The 22,804-nt window shown below is 42.0% G+C and overlaps 1 protein-coding gene across 1 annotated transcript in view; it reads right to left on the bottom strand.

Annotated features, from left to right (window-relative positions):
* Window positions 1-525: 525 nt before the first annotated feature.
* The window catches only part of PLPP3 (phospholipid phosphatase 3), a 62,953-nt gene continuing 40,674 nt past the window's right edge, over window positions 526-22,804 (bottom strand). Inside the window, exons 3-6 of the mRNA XM_083510025.1 lie at window positions 17,587-17,870; window positions 16,481-16,538; window positions 7,885-8,061; window positions 526-1,310 (exon numbers count right to left, since the gene is read on the bottom strand). Of these exons, the coding sequence (XP_083366151.1) occupies window positions 1,185-1,310; window positions 7,885-8,061; window positions 16,481-16,538; window positions 17,587-17,870 (645 nt within the window). The 3' untranslated portion in view covers window positions 526-1,184. The remainder of the gene's footprint in view (window positions 1,311-7,884; window positions 8,062-16,480; window positions 16,539-17,586; window positions 17,871-22,804) is intronic.

Raw genomic sequence — 22,804 nt, forward strand, 5'->3', positions numbered from 1 at the left:
CCTTGGTGTTGCTGAGAGCAGCATTTAGCCTAGTCTGTAATGAATAGTTGAAAATGATCCCTTTTCAAATTACAAAAGGGATTTGACTGAACATCAGGCTAAGACGGTCCCGCCCAGCAGTCCGCCCGATAGCTGGAGGAGTTGCGTTCTGAGTCGCAACCCCAGAGCCAATAGTGCTAACATAGATCAACAAGGCTGACCACAAACAAGGTATCTGTATGTTTAGAAAATACTTTTGTTATTTGAGTCAATGGTAAAAGGGGATTTTTTTTAATTAAAAAAACTAGGCCACCAAGCATAATACTATGCAGGCTGGACAATTCATACAGTACTGTTGACATTAGATATTAGAGGCATGGGTCCCATATTTCTTGTGTCGTCCCTTATTTGCACCTGCAACCTGCTCTCCAAAGTATTAGTGATGATAATAATTGTGAACATGGAGAATGTCATACAGAAAGTGAGGGCTAGGTAAAAACAAATATGGAATGACTCTTTACAACCAGGGATACTGGTGAAGCAGGCTGGGTTGCATTTAGAAAGTGGATTCTACACCTAACTGGAAATAGAAAAATACTGATTTGCAGAATTGTGTAGTGGAAATAGGCACTTTTCTAACATTTTACTTGGTATACATCTCCAAAACCAAAAGTAAGTTCCGAATTGGAATGGAGATAAAGAAAACCAATAAAATAAGAGGTTACACTTAGAAAGTGATCACAAATCATGAATCAGTGCTTATTTTTCATAGATAGTGCTATAATCTAGTTGGCAAGGATTTTTCTCTCCCCTCTCTCACTTAATAGGAATTGAAAACTGTCATGGCAAATGAAAGAAGCAGAAGCAGAGATGGCCAGTTTCCTAGAAATCATTTAGTGTTCATTAAGCTATGAACAATTCAGCATTCACTACAACATGAACACTCAGCCAATTGCACATTTAGGATTCCTGCATCGTGTTTTGATTTATTTCGTAATTGTTGCCTTTGACTTACTTGAACAACACCCATTTTATGCAAATGTTGTGAGTGTAAAAAAGGCCACAGAGTCAGACCTCATTGGTCAGGCAAGAGTCTCTCCCTACATTCTACTGTCTGATGAGATTGAGAGCAGCAGGTAGTTGCTGTCAGCAGTCATTTTGCAAAAACAAAACAAAAACAAAAAATATATATATTTGTCAAATGTCTACACCATGTTGTGATGATTGTTCCGATCAAGGATATCCACAGGTGAAAGTAACTCCTTCCGGATTGGAGGTGGGGGCAGAGAAATCTTTGTTTTCTCCTTGAAGAGGTCTGAGACATAGAACACCTGTAAATAAAATGAATATATGCATTCAATATAAATATTCAGATTTTTACACCTGCTCCGGTTTATGTAAAGGAAATCTAAATCCTCCGTTAATAAGTATAACAGTTCTGAAGTTACACTATCCTGCTATAATGAGAACCAGACTGAAGGTCTTCTAGACTGGTCCATCAAAAAAGCAAACAATTATTTCACAGGAGTCAAGCCCTGCTAGATGCCTAGAAGGGACAAAGGCCCAAGGCACAACTTTGCATAAATGTCTAGTGCCCCTGGCGGGGATCTCACTGGTATCAAATTTGCAGCATGCCCTGGCATTGTGTAAGCAAAGAAAAATAAATTATGCTTTCGAAAAAGGGGAAAGGGACAAGAGATCTATCTGGAATCTGCAAGAAAATATCTGGAACTTGGGACTCCTTGGATGCCCCTCTTAGTGTGCCCAACAGGAAAGAGAATCCTGATTAAATGTAATTGGACAGTGTGATTGAGCATCACTTTCTCACCTACTTTTTACTGATATGGAAAATGTCTTTCCTTTTCCACTGGATCTCACCCAGCACCCATTGGTTTCTTTCACTATTTTAATTCAAATACATTCACTGTGTGTTTGGATGGGAGATGCACTGAGGGGATGGGAATTTTCTTAATACAGAAGTCTTGAAGAATGTTATTTACAGTTAAAAAACAACAACAGCCCGGCACACAATCAATAAGCTGTCAACATCCATACCAAGAGTTCACATGGCTTCACTTCCTCTGGTGATTTAAATGGACTAAAATTAAACTTCCCTTTGGAGTCAATTCTCCGTAATTCTTAGTCAGTCAGGGTAGCTTGATATTTCCTCGCCTTCCCACCCACCCGCATCCCCTTTCCTACTGCCCTTTCCTCACAGCTAGAAAATTAAAGCTTAGTCAGGATGACTGTCCTGTCATTTTAAAGAAATAGTGTCAAGGAAGAGATATTCCCAACCACCTTTCCCTGAAATAATCAATGACGTATCCGCTCTTACGGATGTGAAAAGTCTCCCACTTGACAATTCAGAGAGGCAGCCACACAATAGGAAAGCCCTGGGAGGAAACTTTGACATCCTCCCTCAGCCAAAATCGTATCAAGTCCAGCATGACTGATGTACTTTCTCCCTTGCAAAATTTAACTCTGAAGCCAGAAAGGAAAAGGGTCAGACAGAATGCAAGCTCTGCTGACAGGAGAATAAGGCTCATCTCTGCTATTCAATGCTAGAGGCTTGGTGCAAACAAATCCCAACTATTAAACACATATAATATTTATATACAACAACAATCACACAAGCTGCTGCAGACTTGTTCACTGGCTGGATGACAATTGGTTTACTATTAAATTTCCAATTTCTTGAGCATTGTGGTGACTGGGCCCAGTGTCAAGAAGTGACAGACATGGGATGGTTGAGGATACAGTGAGATGTGGGCTCGCTCATCCCCATCCCCAAAATATCCTGTTTTCTGCAGGCTACTGTCAGTGTAAATCCATTGGTAATACTTTGAGTGAGTGGAACATACCGGACGAATGATGCCAGTGTCATTTGATAAGCAGACTGGAGCTTCGGACTGCCGTCTAAATACTGTATATGTTGTCAATGGAAAGCCCAAGGAAATTCATTCCCACCTTACCTGCAGTTACACAGGGGCTGCAGAATGGGATTCCAATTAACCCAAGAGCTACTCACGACTCAAACAAGAGCAGCGCACCTCCCCAGAACATAGACTGCACATTTTAAAAAGCAGAATGTGTGGCTACATCACTCTAGACCCATAGCTGACTTTACCGGTAGGAAGTTTGTGATGGAATAGTTTGTGCAAAATGTTCCCTTGGTGCAAGGTGCCCCATTAACAACTACCTCTCCATCCTGCCTACCAGGAATCCCCAAAAAACAAGGTACAGAAAGGATAATGGGGTTAAATAAAACAGCTGATCCATGAAATATGCCCATCTATTGACAAATGTAATTCCACGAAAATCCATCACTCTGCTCCGCAGTTGAAGTAACCTATGTGTGAGAGGCTCTTATTCCACTGGCGAATGTGTCCAGCAAGAGCATTATTGTTCATATGTTATGACCAAAAGCATTGCTTTTAGACTGCTTTGAAGCTCCAGCAGGGTTAGAGAAGTTGTGCTCCTAATTCAACTTCCCAAGACTTCCATTAGTTAGGCTACTAGGCTTTTCAGAGTGAGAAATCACAAAGCATTTGATTGTTTAAAGAGACTGCTTGTTTTACTGGATGCAGATGTTTGCATTCAGGCTTTCAATTGTCTTCCTATGTTCCCAGATCAGTTAGTTTGACATCTAAATATTAGCATTGAAGCAAACAGTTATTTCTCTGAGGAAACAGAACTCCACTCAGGAAAAAAATAGGTGGTTGGCTGCAACCAAAGAAAAATAAATAGTAGTACCAACCTCTTTCCCTGGCTTATTTAAATTTCATGTTCTCTTTGAAGGCAACACTAGGGTTCCTGAACCAAAACTACAGTTCCTTTTTCTGATTGCCAGAATATTAAGTCTCCTGTTTCAAATGAAGCTATATTAGGGATGGATAGGCATTCTAGACTTTCTTTTGGTTCTGGAGAAAAAGGTTTCTTACCCATTATAACACTAGCCCTTCATAACGAGAGGAAAAGGAGCTGTGAACTCCTGACAGCAAATGTTGTCTCTGACTGTCCTACTCAAATCAATGAGATTTAATTTAGTCAAGACCACTTCTGACTACTTGCTTTTGTTGGACGGTGTGCAGTACTTGTGGTTCATGCTTGTATTCTATCACTACTTCAAGAAACTTGTGGTGGAGAATTGTAAGCGTCCCTTTGATTTTGGGGGGGGATAGGCATACTTGGTGTTCTCTGTGTGTCTTCTAGATTTTGGAAGTATTTAAAGCTTCATTTAATTTGAACACAACTGCTAAATGTCTGTGCCCATTCATCCATTTCTGTAGTATGGCAGAAGCAAGAGTTGGAAGGCGATTTTGACGCCATGCCTCTCATGTACCCACTTCCTAAGACTGGATTCAATCACGACGATATCCACATTCTATACAGAGAGCTCCATGACAAATCAATTTGTGGCAGGAGTGAGTAGCGGTTGCACGGTGGAAGTGGCAATGGGGGATTAGGTTCAATCTGGCCTGTATTTTCTAACTGGATAAGTTATGGATGGAGTGTCATCTTGGCTTTCTTAGCCTTTGCTCTGCAGTTCATGGCGTGTGTGGCTTTAAATCAGATATTTGGGTAGTGGCGTTAATTCCCATTTAAACTGTATTTCACTTTTAGTAAGGTTTGAGGTTATAAAAACACTTTGAGAAATCATGAAACATGATCTCCTAAGGTTAGAACAGTGTGTTAAACCTTCCTAATGCTTCAGCTGCTTAACACAAAAAAGGAGAGGGGTAAATGCACAGAGTGTTTTTGCTTGGATTTATGCCACTTCCTGTGGAAGGTGCTCTCCACCCATAAAGAAAACTCAACAGCAGACAACAGAGAATGTGCAATATGATGCTGTAAGCTGGCAGCTCACCATTTCAACTGATCAATGCCCTTCTTAAATTCATTATATTAGAAAAGACTTTACTTGGACCCAGAACATTTTAGCAAACAGCTTAACATGAGATTAGGTGAATAGGAGAAGGAAATGGCCCCTAAGATTTGCATCTTCCTACAACTTGCCACAACACAATTATAGCCACCACAAAAGTGGTTCATAAAAGACATTTTGATTTCAGCCATTCTGATTGCATCTGAATTCCAAACAAAACAAGATCTTGTATGGTCTTGGATGAAACAAGTAATGCAACCCCCTTAGAGGCTAGCCTCAGCTACTGGCACCTATTGCCAAGAATCAGAATGAAACTGCAAGAACTCCGGGTCAAAGGATAGGATAGGACATAAATTTTAAATAAATTCATAAAAGTATATAAAGCACATTGAGAAAGGCGAGGCTAGGGCTTTTCTAAATCTAAGTCTCATAAGCAACACTCAACTTGCTTATGAATATTTAGGCGGAACATTTCTGGTGGAACGCTCTGTCACAAGAGACTAGGTCTCTGCAGGACTTGACATCTTTCCGCACGGCCTGCAAGACAGAGCTGTTCCACCAGGCCTTTGGCCAGGGCACAGCCTGACTCCCTCCTTTGGTAATCTTCACAGAACACTAGCCCAATTAATTTTATAATGAAATGATTTTAGAATGTTGTATTATTTTATTGTTGTTGGCCGCCCTGAGCCCGGCTTCGGCTGGGGAGGGTGGGATATAAATAAAAATTATTATTATTATTATTATTATTATTATTATTATTATTATTAGGCCATTCCTTAGGAGCTGGAAATTATGGGAAGACATAGGGAAGTAGTAGTTCCCCCTCTCTTAGTTTCCTTTTCTACAGCCATGTCTGTTTCCCCACCCCCCATGGCTGCACAAGGGCCAGACTAAAAGTGACCAATACCCTCTGCACATCCTGATGAAGGACTGAAGCATACAAAAGGGCATCAGCCACGGAGGGAGAGGGTTAAAAAGGAAGTGATGTACATGTGTGTGGTGTTTCTCAGGCAGCTGCTTCCTCTGTGGCCTTTATCTCGTCACAGGAAAGTCAGCCTATAGCAGCCGAACTCTCACCCCTCCTCTGGCCCAGTAAAACATGCCATCTGTTTACAGGTCAGGAAAACGGGGTCAGATTTGTAACTTGTCATTGGACAGGAAATGGTGAAAAGTGTCCTGCTCATGCCTCGAGACCCTTATTGTCTGTCAGAAGCGTTTTTGCTCCAATGCATTGAGTTCATCTGCATCCTACTGCGCCCTAGCATTGCATTCTTCTTCTTCTCTCTGTCCTCTTCCACACTTTGGCAAAGTTTTTAGAGCAACTAACAGGAGAGCTTAGTCAAAGCCTTCCATTTAGCCTTCCAAATTGAAGCCCCTGAGCTGAAAAACTGTTTTGTTGTGAAAAAAGTTGCCCAAAGTATTTTCTGAATATATCCAAGAGCTCTTTCCAGGGTGATTTTTGTTTGTTTAACCCGCGACAGAAATAAATAAGAATAAAAATGCCACGGAAGCTCTGAAGAATCTTGTTGCTCGGTCTCTGTCACTTGTGGGGGCTCTGTCACTTCTGCTACTAAGTAAAATGTAAGCAGGAGATGTTCACCCACTGAAATTACAATTGAGGTTCAATGTTTATGTGGGAGATGCAGGACTGGGGAAGGAGTGCTTTCTGGAAAACAAACTGATGGCCTGGGGGCATGGAGGGCGCTTATGCATTCTCTCTCTCTCCCCCCCCCCCCCCGAGATTCTCTGGCAGTTTTATTATTATTTTTCTTCCCAGCTAGATTGTGAAATTGCAAGTGAGGAGGGCAGGGCATTTGTAGGGGAGAACTGGTGGTTTTGGGAAGGAGTAAGCACCTGCCTGGCAAATCTCCCATATAAGAAGAAGAAGAGGAGTTTGGATTTGATATCCCGCTTTATCACTACCCGAAGGAGTCTCAAAGCGGCTAACATTCTCCTTTCCCTTCCTCCCCCACAACAAACACTCTGTGAGGTGAGTGGGGCTGAGAGACTTCAAAGAAGTGTGACTAGCCCAAGGTCACCCAGCAGCTGCATGTGGAGGAGCGGAGACGCGAACCCGGTTCCCCAGATTACGAGTCTATCGCTCTTAACCACTACACCACACTGGCTCTCATATAAGTGCAATTCCTGTTATTGCATAGTCAAACTGCATCTTATGTGGGAACTCAGTGCTTGGAAATCCCCAGGTTTATTTACTTCACAAAAAGCAGCTGGCCCTGATTCAGAGCACTGCATGGTGCTGATTGTGGAGTTGTGACCCTTTATCTCTATGCTGTGAAGCTCTGATAGCTTTCTCCTGAAGGTTGCGATGCCTCAAAAAGAGATGTTGATCTGGGCATGTTTTCTGGAACTAAAAACATTTCTGCTTAGCTTTTCAATCTGTACTTGGGTACTGAGAGACTACATTCCTCACAGAATTCAAACAGTGGTTTGGTTAGCAATGGAATCAGTGGAGAAGAAAGAAAATACATATATATTCAGCTGCCTTTTGAGATGTTTTGAAACTCGGGATGGGTGTGGGGGCTGCTGTAATGGTTTACACATTCCCCTGTGTGAACCACCCTGCTAATGTGCCCAGTCTAGTATGCATTCAAGGAGAACTCTTTTCCGTGCACTAAACATCACCAATCTAATCCTTAGAGGGAAATTATTTCACATGAACTTCACATGTTACATGTGAAAGGTTACTGTTTGCTGTGCGTTTATCTTTTAGGTTTCTAACACTGCATTGCACATTTGTTTTCCTCATTTAAGTCTCCATCCCTTTCTCCCTTCTTTGTTTAAGTCTATCCTTCCCTGGTTTTACCAACTCCTGCACAATGCCAGCAACACTCTCCCCAGTGAGGTCCACCTAGCAGTGATACTACCTTTCTGGTGCCAGGGTAAAGCTTTTCTCTGCTCTTAGGATGGGCTTTAACACTCAAACAGTGCATCACTGTCTTATGGATAAGATGCATGTGGTTGTTTAGTGAAACAATTCTATGGTATGACATGTCACTTACTATGCAGTAAGCCACCAGGGCCCCTTGTACGAAACCAGCCAAGACGTCTGTTGGATGATGTTTGTGGTCAGACACACGAGAAAGCCCTGTGTAAAAGGCCATCATAATCAGTGTGAACTGCAACAGGGGACGCAGCAGACGGGCTCCTCTCCAAGTGAACCTGGCTTGCAGGTACAGCTACAAAGGGGAAAAAAAGGAAGAAGAAAGACATTAGGATGCTGTCTTCTCAACAGTTGGCACCAGATCCAGTGGAACAGAATTGGTGCCAGGTTTACAATACGGCAAACAGAAAACAAACCTATCTTCAGGGCAGAGCAAAATAGCAGCCAAAAAAAGAAGTGTTGGGTGGCAGGGAGGATCTCTGCTGTCACTACCAACACTGCGAAACAGGTGTCAGCAGTAAGCAAAAGGTGGTAGATGAATTTCAACCCCCACCTTGTCGACCAAATTTGGGCCCCAAGTTCAAACCTTCAGCTCAGTCTTCGTAACTTCTTTTGTCTGTCATGCCATCCAACTTTACTGAGCGACCCACAGTCCTATGATTACAATTACTGGGCAATGGTGTGCTTTCTTTATCAATTTTTAACACACTATTTATAATTGTTTAAACCTTTCTTATGTCTTTCCTTGGTCATTTTTTCTACTTGATAAGAAAGGTTTATACAATTATAAATAGTGTGTTAAAAATTGATAAAGAAAGCACACCATTCTCAGATGGAAACTCCCCCCCCCCCTTTTATAATTTTGGCTTCCCCACTTCTGAACATTTTCCAGATCTGCAACCCCCTTTTTGAGATGAGGTAACTGGAACACTGCTGAATATTATTGCAAGTGGAGTTGCAGCATTAAGATTCAGACCATCTTATGTTTTTTTTCCTAACTTGCTTTTAAATCCTAGCAGTGTTTGTGACCACTTTGTGACTTGAACTTTTAAAATGCCTTGGACCTAAAATACAGTGTTCGAAATGATACTTTTGCTTCAGCAAGGGAAAACGAGCAAACAAATCAACAGCCAACCAAGGACTTGACCTGAAATGAAGTAGCTGAAATGATGTCAAACGGGTATTGTCTCCTGCCTCACCCCTCCCCACTTATCCTGGTCTGGTTTCCTCTTGAAAGTTGTGGGCACAACCTATTCCTCCAGTTCCTGTGGGAACCTTGGGAAGCCAAAAAGAGAGAGGAAGAGGCAGCAGGAAAGGCAGAAACGTTTGCCCACAAATCAAAGGAGCTGGAGGCTAAGCCAATCTGAAATGCAGGGCGAGGGGAGTCTGAAAAATGGCCAAGTCCTCCCATTATGGCTGCCTTCCCATAACACAAGGCAGGGAGATGAACGTGACAAGGTCACAGCAATGCCTGCTTGTATAATTGATGCAGTAAAGGTTTACAGTTGGAGGAAAAGCGAGTCACTGTAGTCTGATCACTGCTTACAAATCAAGACATGAATTAGGATGGGCTCATTCTTAAGCCAATAAACCATGGTTTCTCAGTCCAATATTTTTATGTCTGGACTGGGACATTTTTATGTAGTTGCTTTGTTGAACCTGCCATTGGTACAATGCACAAGCACTGGTACAAGCCAATCAGTATATTTTCAGAAGAAAACAGTGCATGCCAGTAGTCTGAGAGAAGAAAGGTCAGGTCTAAACTTAAGAGAGCTCTTGCAAGCGAGAACTGCAAGGAAGGCAGAATTTTACCAGATACAGCTGTCTCTACCATGGCATTGCAGTTCTGAAAGAGGCTGTACCTATTGGAATTCTCCCTTGTCACAGAATCACAGAATTGTTTTATCTAAGCCTGAATGTATAAGAGCCCATTCAGTCATTAAACAGTTTAGAATCATCCTTCAACATAATATCAATTATTTCTCTTTCGACGAAACTTTAAATCACCATATTTGCTGAACAAAATTTAGTTGCAGCATGTGGAAGGTTAACTAGCCCAATCTTGTGTTCTTTTTCACAAAACCCACCCTGTGCTGTCATCTTCTGCCCTCTTTACATCCGAAAGGTTTTCATTATAAAGTGAAACCAAGCTAAAGAAAACAAACACTTAATGTAAAAAAACAAAAAACAAAAATGAACAACCCAACTGAACTGAAGTTGTTTTTACAGCAGACAAAAAGCGAATTACAAGTGGTTTTTACTCAAGTCTCTATATACTGCTAACTCAGTCGTGGGAGGTTTACGGAGGCGCCAGTGTGGTGTTTATATAGTAACATAAAATGAACAACTGCCACTTGCAGACCAATAAGCTGCAGTGGGAAAAGTGGCGGCCAATAGCACAGAGGAGATAAGTGTGACAAAACCAAAGAGGGAGGGAAGACAGCAATGACCTCGTGACCATATGTAGCCAGGGTTGCTGGAAAACCTCTCACATATAAGAAATCTGGCAGTGGCAACATCACCACAGAGCAGACCGCTCTCAGGGCAACGTGCAGCAGTTCTGTGGCCAGGGGACTTCCAGTGATGTTAGTGGGAATGTCTGTGGTTAGTCAGGGATCCCAAGCAAATAAAAATGAGGGGCTCTAGTTCCCTTAACAAGTGAGGAGGAAAAAAATATTAATAGTTGCTTACATTTTTGTTACTTTTCAGATGGTTTGGATATAATAATAATAATAATAATAATAATAATAATAATAATAATAATAGTCACATACAACATATACCGGTATTTGTTGTAAGAAGGGCTTTCATTCCATTTTCAGACAGTGGCTCAAAGCAGCTAAATCCACCATTTTCAACGTTTATATCATGTGTGAATGAATACATGTGTCATCAGTGCTGTTTTTCTAGAAAGAGGTGCCGGAACTCACCATGAATTCACCCTTGTTCTCTTATAATGGCAATGGTGCCCACCTGAGAGGTGCCGGAACTGAGTTCCAGTGAGTTCCAGCTGGGGGAAAAAGCTCAGCGTGTCATGAAGTTTACACAAGTAAACTCATGCTACCAGTACCAGCTGTGTGAAGGCATCTTTGTTACTTCATAGTATTGCTCTGGGAAGATTTTGTGTTGTTTGAAAACACTTTGGAAAGATGGAGAGGCTACTGGACAATCTGTTTAGGGTGGGAGAAGATGTGGTCAACCACACACACTCCCCTCATAAGCCCTTGACAGGTAAGCTCTGTTTGACACAACTGTAACCGTGACCCATATTCAAACTCTAAAGTGTTAGGCTCTAAAGCTGTCAGGGTTGCCTAACCTACGTCAAAAATTGCTGTGGGGATGAGTAAGAACACACTATAGAGTACACTGCTGATTGAGAAATGCTTACATTAATGATTAACAGTTTCTGAAGTACTGTAGGAAATTTTCAAATGAATAAGTACCTGCATCTGGCCTCATTTGAGCAGATGGGTTAGAGACACACAAAAGAGAGTAAAGGGGGAAAATCATTCCCTTTTGTTGAGTCTGGGGCTTTGAAATCAGTCACTGATATTTATCTAATGACTAACAGATTGGCCATGATCCCACTGAAATAGAGTCAGAAGTTTGCTATTTGGCGTTCTTGCAGACATGAACTCCACTGTTCATCTGGCTGTTAGAGTAAGTATAGCACAGCCCCGGGAACTAAAACAAGTAGCATTTAAGGTGGCCACCTCAGGAGTTTATTTCCTAACCCCGCATGGCACAACGACATAAATGTCAGTGAAGTTATATAAGACATTAATCCAGCAGCTGTTTTCAAATTTGGCTGGCACAATGCAACACCCTGTGGGCAACATTACCTGGCTTACTCTAACAACCCCTGGAGTCGGGACACATTTATTTAGAAAGCTAAATACTACCTAGATCAGGCTTCCTCAACCTCGGCCCTCCAGACATTTTTGGCCTACAACTCCCATGATCAGCTAGCAAGACCAGTGGTCAGGGATGATGGGAATTGTAGTCTCAAAACATCTGGAGGGCCAAAGTTGAGGAAGCCTGACCTAGATGGTAGCTGGTGTTCTTCCACATAAAGAGGAGAGAGTAAATGTGTGGGTATTGTTGGACTGGCCTTAGTAGTGTCTGAACTGGGCAGAGAGAGCAGCAGCAGGAAACTAATGCAATTGCTTAATGGAATGTCATTAAGTCAAGAATGAGCTTTGGCCCAGCACATCTGAACACTCCTGTGAAGAAGCTTCCCTATGTCATTGTGGGTTTTCCTTTGGAATTCAGGATTCATCTGAATCCAATGCACACTCCTAGTACACAATGCAGATTCCTGTTGCAAATCAACTAAAACCATAGCACACACCTTTTCGTACCTCCTGCATTGAGCAACAAGAGACCAACCCACGGCTCTCCAAATAATATACGAGACTTAAAATAGATGCACAATGCATATGCTTCAAATGTTACAGTTTTAACTGAAACAAAACATGAGTCTATAATAGACTCATTCAAAAAACAAACAAACCCCCAAATGTATCAAGCAGTATGAAGAGCACAATGCTGAACTTGTAGGATCCAAAAAAAATGCAACCCTGACAAATTTAATGAAGATCCACTCCCTACAGGACTGGAGTGCAAGAGGGAGAACCCTACAGGCAAAACTGGATCAACCGTGACAGCTTCTTCTACCTGAAGTCAAATGAGAGTAGAGGAAAATTAGCACCTTGTGGGAGAGTTTGACATTAGTCAGCACTTCGAGGTGGTTTTCATTTTGTTTTTTGTACGAAAGCAGCAGAGCAGGTTTTTATGATACGGTGTGCCAGGCCCACAAAGCCTGTAAAATTGCTTCTCTGCAGGTTCAGAATCAGCAATTGCCTGGGTGGGGGCAGTAGCGTACAGCGGTAGGGGCAGAGAAAGAGTCCAATTTTCAGTAAGTTGAAACTCACACAGGCAGCCTCCAGTTTTGCAGAAATTACATGCTTGTCTGTACATGCCATTTTCTTTAATGAATCCAAAACTAATAGTGACTCATCTAAGTCAAAGGTGACTTCTCTTAATGTTTGGGGAGCTCCCTACTACATTCTAGCCTCTTACTTTCTGCAGCAACCATTTCCAAGAATCAAATTTGAACATTTATGAGCCAAACTAGCTGGGCACATTTCACGAACACTTTCCCCCCTATTGCCTGCACCCCTCCTTTTGTTTGACTGTTATTTGGTGGAAGGAGAGTGAAAGGTGTTTAAATGATTGCAGAAACCCCCAAATGTACTCAGGACTGCCATGCTCTCCCCTGACAAGTGCCTCTTCCCAGTACAGCCAAAAATAAAAAGAGCCTCTTCGAAGTACATTTTGGGCAGATGTGGTGCCCATCCTATCTCCTCAGGTCAAAATACACTCAGAAAAAAGGGGGAGGAGGAGAACTCTTCACAATCCCAATGGCTCTTGTATCAGTCATCCTCTAATTCAGCAGTGAAGCTGTCATTTAGCCAGTGAGAATTGGCTATGTGATGATATTACCAGTGAAGCAAATTCAGAGTGAGGACATTTAAAAATAAAAATCTGTGCTAGATTTGTTTGTCCTGAATGACATCACCAACTAGCTAATTCTCACTGAATACATCGGGGGAGGGGGGGAAATGGTGCCAAATAAGCAATTGAGTAGCACTGTGAATATAAGCAAAGAAGCATAGCACAAAAGATGCTATGTCCCCTCACCTCAACACGCTCAGGTGCTAAATGCATATAAAGACAGCGCCAAGTGTAATATCACTGAGGAGAGCATTCCACAATTGGGGAGCGACCACAAAAAAGACTTGTTCTTGTCTAGCCACTATTTGCAGCTCCCTTGGAGTAGGGGCATGAAGAAGGGACTCAAGATGATGATGGCAGGGTCCAGATAGGTTCGTGTGGGGAGATGTGGTCCATAAGGTATTCGGGTCATGAGGTGCATAAGGCTTTATAGGTCTAAGTCAGCACTCTGAATTGAGTCCAGAAACTAACTGGCACTGAATGAAGGCGGGTCAGGATTGGTGTTATATGATCAAACATCCTACTCCCTATCAACAATTTGGCTGGTGAAATCTACACTGGCTGCAGTTCTGAACTGTCTTCAAAGGCAGCCCCATGTATAAGGCATTGCAGTAATCTAAACTAGAGCTTACCAGAGCACCTTCTAAGTTAGATTGCTGTTGACCTGCAACTGTCATTATCTCGGACTACTGGCCATGTTGTTTGGGATTGCTGGAAGTTGTAGTCCAACAAGATTTGCAGGGCCACGGGATAGGCTCCCATGCTGCAGAACATTCAGCTCAGTCCAATACATTAATATAATTCTACCATTTTGTGAATTCTCCATGAATTGCTGTGGTTACTATACCAAAGTGCCATATAATCACTATTTTGTTTTCACCTCAGTCCAAACAGTACAGAAGGTCTTCATACTGTTTTAAAATCAGTGAACATAAATGGCCTCTAAAGAGGTCCTGGAGAGTTTGGCGGGGTGTAGACATACAGGGTGGGAAATGGTGGAACCATTTCATGGCAAATGGAAGTGGTGATAGGTAAAACAAACCATTTATTCTGAAGTCCTCGAGACCAGCTCCATTGCTATAACCAAAGGACACACACTCACTCACTACTGCTATGATTATTCTTATTTTTTTTTTAAGAAGGAGGAAGGTGGGGGGACGACAAAAAAAATGAGCTTTAGCCTTTTTCATGTTGCAAATCCACCCACCTCCAGTTCACAGGCAATGTTATTTTACCATCGCTGAGAGGAAATGGTGTAAATGTTTACGGAATAACTTTGAAACATTTAAAGAAAAGTGAGAGAAAAATATGGGGAAATAAATTCATGCAGACTCCCAAACAGTCTGAAAGGCATGGTAATTAAATTATGGAGGCTGCTTCCATCATAAAGAGTAAAAGGGAAAGGGGAGGGGAAACAGCAGCGAGCTGTGTGTTAATTTATCTTTTGGGGCAGCAAAGAGAAGGAATTGTGTTGCAGAAAGCCTACACATATATATCTACTTATGTTTAATGTTTTTATAAGTTCAGGTCTAGGTTCTCCTCCCCCACCTGCCCCCAAATTTCATATCTAAGGTTACAGGAGATTCAGGGCCCACAGATCTTTTGAAATAGTCTCAGAAGAAGAAAAAGCTTTCCCTTAATTACATTTACCACAAATCACTCCCTAAATCTCTCTCCCTTTTCCTTCCAAAGAGCTTAGGCTGGTTCCACCCATAATTGACCTGTGCCGTGCTCTTTTCACAAGCTCTATCAAGCATGCTTCCAGCAGCTACAGTCAGGAAATACTCTGGCATAACAAGCTGAGGAAAGGAAGGGCAGAGCCATTTTTCATTGACAAAGAAAAACAAGACCAGCCCCATAGTTTTGGATGAAACTATGTGGGCTAGTAAGTCCACCTGCCCTGCTTCCTGAAGAGCTACTCAGAAAGCAGATTACTTTTTTTTTAAAAAAAAAAACCCTAATGAAACAGATAATTATGATTTTGAATCAATGTAGGTAAATGGCAAATAAAGCAGCCTAACATTATCTCAATTATGTTGCTTGGCAAAATGAAATACACGCAGGCTTACATTCCTTGAGCTTTGCTTGCTCTTGCTTTTTCTAGTGAAACTGAGATCGAAACAAGTAATGCAGATGTGGTTCTTTTTTGGCAGGATAAACATTGCAAAGGAACAAGAAACTGCTGGTCTATCTAGCTCATTATTGCTTACACTGCCTAGGAGTCTTTTCCAACTGTACCTAGAGAGGCTGGGGAATTCAATTTGGTCCCCTATGCTTGCAAGGCAGATGCTCTTCCAACCTCTCAGCTATGACTATTCACGCCAACTTCTTGAAACCACAGCAACCAAATGCCTCTGCAGCACACCTGTTTTATAGGTCATAATCCTATTCCATAGGTCATAATTCCCAACTCGAAGTTGAGGAACAAATCAGGCAGATGTCTGATGTTACTCTCTGATGCACATTCAGTACACATTGCTACCTTCATAAACAGGGCCGTCTTACCCATTGGGTGCTCGGGGTGTGGGGCACCCAGGCACCGGGCTCTCAGGGGCACCAGGTCGAGAGTCCAGGGCCCGAGAGTTGAGTCCGGGGAAGAGCCCACCCATTGGTCGGAGCACCACGGTGGGCTCTTCTGCTGTGGGAGGCTCTGTGCCATGAGTTCGGGGGTGACTGAGCCAGCAAGACGCTGAGGCGGCCAGCCAGCTCCACTCTCCCGTGCACCTGGGACTGGGCCACCTGGGGGGGGGGCACCAGACAGATCTTTGCACCCCAGCACTGCATATGCTTAAGACAGCCCTGTTCATAAACCATGGTTTATGGTAATGTTGGGCAGTAATATTCGGCCCAGCGATTTTCACATTTTGGGGAAAGGGGATTAAAGAGAAAACAGAAAAGAAAAATAAATTTTTAAATCCTCTCAGTCACCTTTCATTAAGGTAAGCCAAACGGCCAGATGTACAAAAAAGCTATTAGAATTGCCCCCCCCCCATATATTTGTGTGTGTGATTCAAATTTGATTTATTTGGTCTGGGGGGGGGGGTGCTGTCACCTGAACACTACCACCCAATGTAATGTCAAAAAACAAAGCTGGGCTGAAAACTTTGGCCCAGCATAAGCATTTACTCATTTCTCACACTGCCTTAAGAAACATTGATAAAACATGATTTCTTAAAGATACATGACCTCCTACTTACCACCAAATAAAGCATGGTATAGAGGGAGAAGGAAGCATGTCCAGAAAAGAATGATTTCCTGCAAAGCAAAAGAAGCAAAGTAGCACACCTGTTTTGTTACTGGAGCAAATGGCCAAATGCCTTGGTTTTCTGTACAACACCTTTGCACAGTCATCAATAAAATCAAGTTTAACTCTCAACCCCTAAAATACCAAAACAGGAACAGCAATTTAAAATTACTTAAGGATATGAAATTAAACAGTCCACACTGCCTGTCTATATTTACTTATTTTTATGTCTCTAAGATGTCTCCTCCTCCCTACACATATACGCTCATATAGATGGCAATTTTAAATAAAATTCTGGCATGCAGCCATGCGGCCCAGGGCACTTACGTAGCAGGTTTTACCATCTCCTAGTGCATAATCAGTTGGTCTCGCCTATCTTCTTGAGGCAGTTTGGAACAGCAAGTTTTTTTAAAAAGTTATAATTTCATCTGTCTTTCTTGATATGAAAAGCTTTCTGAAATTCCTTTACTTTTTTTGTTTTGTTATGAGTGACAAAACTATAGGTGCTTATCTTTATAAGTGGACTCAGATATTTGCAAGCCTGTGTAGCCAGATCTATTTGCTACAAGGCTACATAGCTTATCTGAGTTAAGTTACACCTTCCTCAAAAAATGCTTCCTTTGTAAGCAGCAGTGATTTTTATAAAGTTAAGTGTATCAAATTCTTTTAGTTGTCCCCCCCCCCCCACCACTCAGCAGCTTTTTATAATCTTTCTCACCTTTTCATTCTTAAGTTCTTCCCTTGGACAATTATCCATTGTTTGTTTAAGGAAATATACTTGCAAATCTACCATTGAAACAGGACTTACAGTGATATTATTACACCCAGTGCAAGAGAATAAAAATTGGACAAATGACTTGCAAACTCGCATGGAGGTATCAAGACTAAAGGAGAACTATTACGTCTTTAAATTTACGGTTGAGAAAGTCAACCCGCATGCTCATTCATTCAGGTTCCTCTGCCATTTTTCAAGGTGATTATGTAGGCAAACAAGGGTATCATTTTTATTCAAGTCGCAACACACTATTCCCGTTGGAAAGAGAGAGAGGAAGTTCTCACCTGGCTTCCTGAACTTTGCTTTCGTCATCGTTAAAGCACTGGTACTCTTGGATATAACCCTGAGAGCAGTTGATTAGTGTAAAATTCGGCCGGCAAACCGCAATAAAATTGGGCCTCAAACGTCCAACAGACACTTTGGCGATGTCTGTGAAAGACTGGCTGATGGCACATCCAAAGGCAAAGCAACCCACTTGCTTGTACAGAGCTGCCACATAGGGGTTCTGGATGAAGGATCGAGATGTTTCCTTTAAACAATGGATCCGATAAAACTCTCCTATTATGATCTGTAAGGGAAAGATACGTATATGTTTAAGTAAGATAAGAAATTATGCATCCTTCATGAGCAGGCCACATGTCAATACAATTTTATCGGAACAGAGCGTACCGGTGTAGCTTTTTTAGATATCCCATTTCTCCCCTCAGAAACAATCCCACTTCACTGTACGATTAATCTGGGGGAGACAGAGCATCATGGTGCCTCTCTTTCTCCACCCACTGTTGAAATGGGCGAAACATATACACTTGCGTTCCATTGCGTCAGCTTGCTGAAGTTCATGGACTTGCTTTATTATACTGGGCCAAGTTTCTGTGATTCCCTCCTCTCCCCCCCGGTAATTATTTAGGGTCTTTATTTGAGAAAAACATTCAAATGGCACCTAGTAACTCCCCTGCGAATGCAGCCAAAATGACAAGGAAGGTACTTATTAGTATAGAGACAGACAACATTCCCCAAACAATTTACGCGTCCCAAAGTTATTACTAGAGACTATCTTATAAGTACAACTTGGAATGCAATAATAAATCAGAAGGCTTTGGGGGAATCTCTTACAACTGCAAAGGCTGCAAAACGAGAGCAATCATAGTAACTGTTATTCCATGCCTTAGCTTACAGGCAATGATGACAAGCCCAGTGATATCATTAGAAAAAACTTGTCTAGCTGCTTTCATTGGACGATCCTATCTACTTCTAAACACCAAAGGAACAGAATCAAATCTAAGTAATGTGGGTGCTTTTGGCATCTTTATATATATGAGTCATTGGGCAATTGCACCTCAGACAAAGCTGGAAATAAGCTGCAGGTGTAGCCAAAAATAGCAGGTAATTCCACAAGCACAACAGTTCCTAAGCTGAGCTTTTCCAAGTCTGTCACCTGAACAGAGAGCTCTAAAAATTCTGCTCTAGTAATTGCAGCAAAACCTTAAGCGATGCAAGACACCTGGGCCAATTCACATGTTTTTGAAAAGGAAGTCACTATAACGGCACTTCCCCATCTCTCTATTTAAACAGAGCTAGTTCACATGTCACATTAAACCATAGTTAAAATAAACTATGGTTTAATGCAAATGAGCATACAATGCTAAGGTGCGCTGTTGAAATCACAGACGCTTTGCTTCTTCTCCAATCCTGCTGGGAAGCAAGCTATGGTCTAGCTTGTGTCATCTGATCCCAGGCTCGTAGTTTCTCTCCAGATAAACCATAAGCAGAGACCAAGGTTTTCATCTTTGACTGACTTTCATGGCTTCTTTGGGGTAAACACATCATGAGGGGTAGGGAGAGGCATTCCTGGTGCCATCACGTGACAGCAACAGGACCAATTTGTTGTATTAGCCTGAGAGCTGGCACAGCAAGAAAACATTTTTTTGAGGTGGGGTGGTGGTTCTTTGCTCCTGGTCAGCACAAGTGATAGGGCTGTGGTGCAGTGGTGACCATGATGCTCCATTAAACCCTGTCACTGGTGACCATGGGTTTAGATTTCACGCTTAGCCCCGTATGATCTTTGAAACATTAGTCTCAGCTATATACTGGCAAAGTATGTGTTGTATATGCATTATAACATGGTGACACCTGATAGCACTGTGGAGTTCCGTTTTCGCCAACCCGATTTCTCATACAAAGTTTACGACGTGTTTAACTGAAACACTTCTTTGATGTGTCTAGATCCAGCCACTGTCCAATAATATTTTGTTAATTTATATCGCACTTTTGAGAGCCATCTCTGGACGGATGGAAGAATAGGCTCCTTCTCAACTCTTAGGTGAGGTAGGTCGGAATTGCATATACATTCCTGGGGGAGCATAGGTTGCTCTCCAATACATCAGTGTTCCTCAACTTGTTAAGCATGGGATTCTGGTAGATGGAGCAAACAGTTTTGTGGATCACACAGATAGCAAGCTTATTTCTGTTGTGACTCCACTGGGATCATTCAAAGGGTGAAAAGGAGGGTCACAAGTGGCTGACTGCTACAGGACCAGTTATCACAGTTTGTATGCAGGGCACTAGGCAGTGAGCAAGGAAGAAACTGGGTTGCTTTACCTTTTTCTAGGTTGCTGAGGGTGGGAATAAGTACACATTTTCTGCTTCAGCTATTACATTTTAGATGTCACCCTAAATTGTCTAAATGTACACCTTTTGCATGTGATCAACATAGGTACAATTGGCCGGATTCCAGGATTAGCTGTAGCTCCTTGCTTGACTGCATGCTCCCATAAAGTGCAAAATGGTTCTCGTTATAATTTCTTAAAATTGTGGGAAACACAGTTCATACCGGCACACACTTTTCTGTTGCTCTTCCTACAATGCACCATGTTTCTGGGAGCACGACCCAAGAACCCTTGAACCATACACTGTAAGTATTTCCTGTGCCACATCTAGAGGGAATGTTCTAGACTTGACACTAATGCTATCAATCATCATTATGAACTTGGTTTCCTGGCTTCTTATAATCTCAAGCTTTTAAAGGCAGTTTAATGAAAATCAGGCTGTGAAATCAATTCCAAATGTCACACCTCCAGGAAAGAGGCAAAAAGCTTAAATTGTTCTTTGTCACATTACCCAAGTAGATTTTTTGAGCTCTGGTTTTACATTTTTAGGATTTTATTAATTACTTCACTGTTTTTATACCTCTGTAATAAAATAGGTTCCTTTCCTCCCTCTCCCTCTACATGTTTTTTTTTATTCTGGCCAATAGAAGAATATACACATTCAATGGCCAGAAAAATGCCTTCATGCAAATCAATCTCTGAAACAGCCAATAATATTACTCTCAACATGGAAACATTGCCAATTACAGACACACACACACTCTCTCTCTCTCTCTCTTTCTAATTTACTTTTCTCCCCTTCACCACAAAGTCTTTGTGTACCAACTATCACTAAAATGAATCTATAAAGCTATTTAGCTTAATATACTAATTAAGCAAAACAAGGAAATAACTATTAAGAGCAACAAAGCCTGCTTCACTAGATATGGAAACACAAATTTTTATATTGTAATGCTTCTGGGGGATTGTGTATTGTTGTTTTTTCAAGATTGTTGCCCAGCCACAAATGGCATGCAGGCAACATGCTAATATAAGGATGCTTAGAAGGTTCAGAAAGAATTGCTTTTCACATGTCACACCACCAAACAGCTTCCTTGCAGGTTTATCCACAAAAGAGAGAAGGAAATGGCTAGCTCTCTTATAGATGTTTCATAGAAGGGGGATGTCTGTTTTGTTGATAATAAGATTTACAAGAGTTATTTACAATGTGCCACAAGCTGTAAGTGTAGTATTCTGGGTATTCTTAGAACCCCATGGTGGCGAGGAAAAGGAAGACCCTAGAGGGTAGCAAGCAGTCCAGTTTACAGAACAAAAAAAAAATGCAAAGTTTAAAGGCTGCAGGCATAAGAGGTACTGAGGAGACTAACTACAGGAAACTGGGTTTCCTGGTTTGGGAAGGTTTGTATTGTAAGGTGCAAAACCTGAAACTGAATGAATATTCAGAAATGGAGGTAGAATGAGACAGTTGGGTGGGATGGGAAAGAAGAGAAAGGGACATGGATTCCCTGAAATTACAAGCATTCATAGCTACTTCATGGAAGAGTGTCTAGAAAAAGTGTGGGCTTGCTATTTTAGTTTCTTTTGTTTAGTCGGCAGAAAAACGGCACATACTGAAGAGCTGCGTTGTCACATTCCCCTCCCCCCACCGGAAATTAATATTGCGGTCCCTGGGGCTTCACCCTGGCTGTCTAGGTTTAGGAGCTAACCTGTTCCAGAATCCCATGCAAGCCCTGGAGAACACAAGTGCTGCACAGCTGATGGCTTATCTCGACTGTTGGACCATCTTCAAATGCAGGCGATCGGCCAGAGTCTACATTTGCATGTGGGGCGAATAAAAGCATCTGAATCTCAGCATCTCCTCCTCTGGCAGAGCGCAATTAATTTGCCAGATGGCCTCTAATGGTTATTTACAGCCAGGGCCTCTCTCCGACAACCGTAGCATCAGTTTCTTTTCCCTATTGCTCATTTACTGGAGGATGAGTCTCTTACAAATCCCCTGTGGCTTTTGTGGACACTTGGGAATGCATCTCCACCACATATGCACAAGCAAAAGTGGCCTGTAGGAGCACTACATTCAAAAAGTACAAATATGTATAAGGGAGATGCACATGTGTTCAGGCGCTTCGGAGGAGATTCTATGCTTCCCAGCTGTCCTGGGATGGGGATGCAAATGATCAATGTAAAAAACAAAAAACAACAACTGCATTTTACAGTGGCTGAGCCTTTCACTCCATACAAACGTGGGTCAGCATAAGAAACCGAATTAAGGAAAGAGCGTAACAATAAGTGCTCCACCATTTTATTCCTAACACATGGAGCCTCTTAAACCATAGATGCCTGTCCTGAGATAGACATGGGAATATTTTGACCAGGGCCAACAAAGTCTAGGGATTAATATTTTCTCTCGCTGCTGGTGGTCCTGGTAATTGTACAGATGTAGCAGACTGTAAATTGGAGACTTCAGCCCCCCCACCAGCACAACAGTGTGTAGCCATGACCCGTCCTGCTTTAGCTGAAATCAGGGCCGGACCTTTAATGAGAAGCTGAAGTAGGATAAACTTGTTCTTTTGGCAACGCTGTCCCTGATTTAAAAAAGGGGAAAAAAAGAAAGCTCAAGCAACTAATTCAGCACAGATGTGCAAAAGCTGAAACTTCATCCTGAATAAACAAGTCTTAAAGATATTAAGCTCCTCTTCTGACTTGTGTCTCCAGCAAGTAGTATGCATGTGGTGTGAACTGCTGGAAACGCTTAAAGGGGAGCAAAGCTGGTAAGGGACAAAGTGCAAAATGGCCCAGTATTTGGAAAGCATGACTGCAAATCTGTTTTCATCAAATCCTTGAAAGGTCTCTGTGCAATTAGTTTCTATTATTCAGTCACCCTTGCAATCTCTCCTGA

This window comes from Podarcis liolepis, assembly GCF_965112155.1.
Source record: "Podarcis liolepis genome assembly, chromosome: 6".
NCBI classification, from domain to species: Eukaryota; Metazoa; Chordata; class Lepidosauria; order Squamata; family Lacertidae; genus Podarcis; species Podarcis liolepis.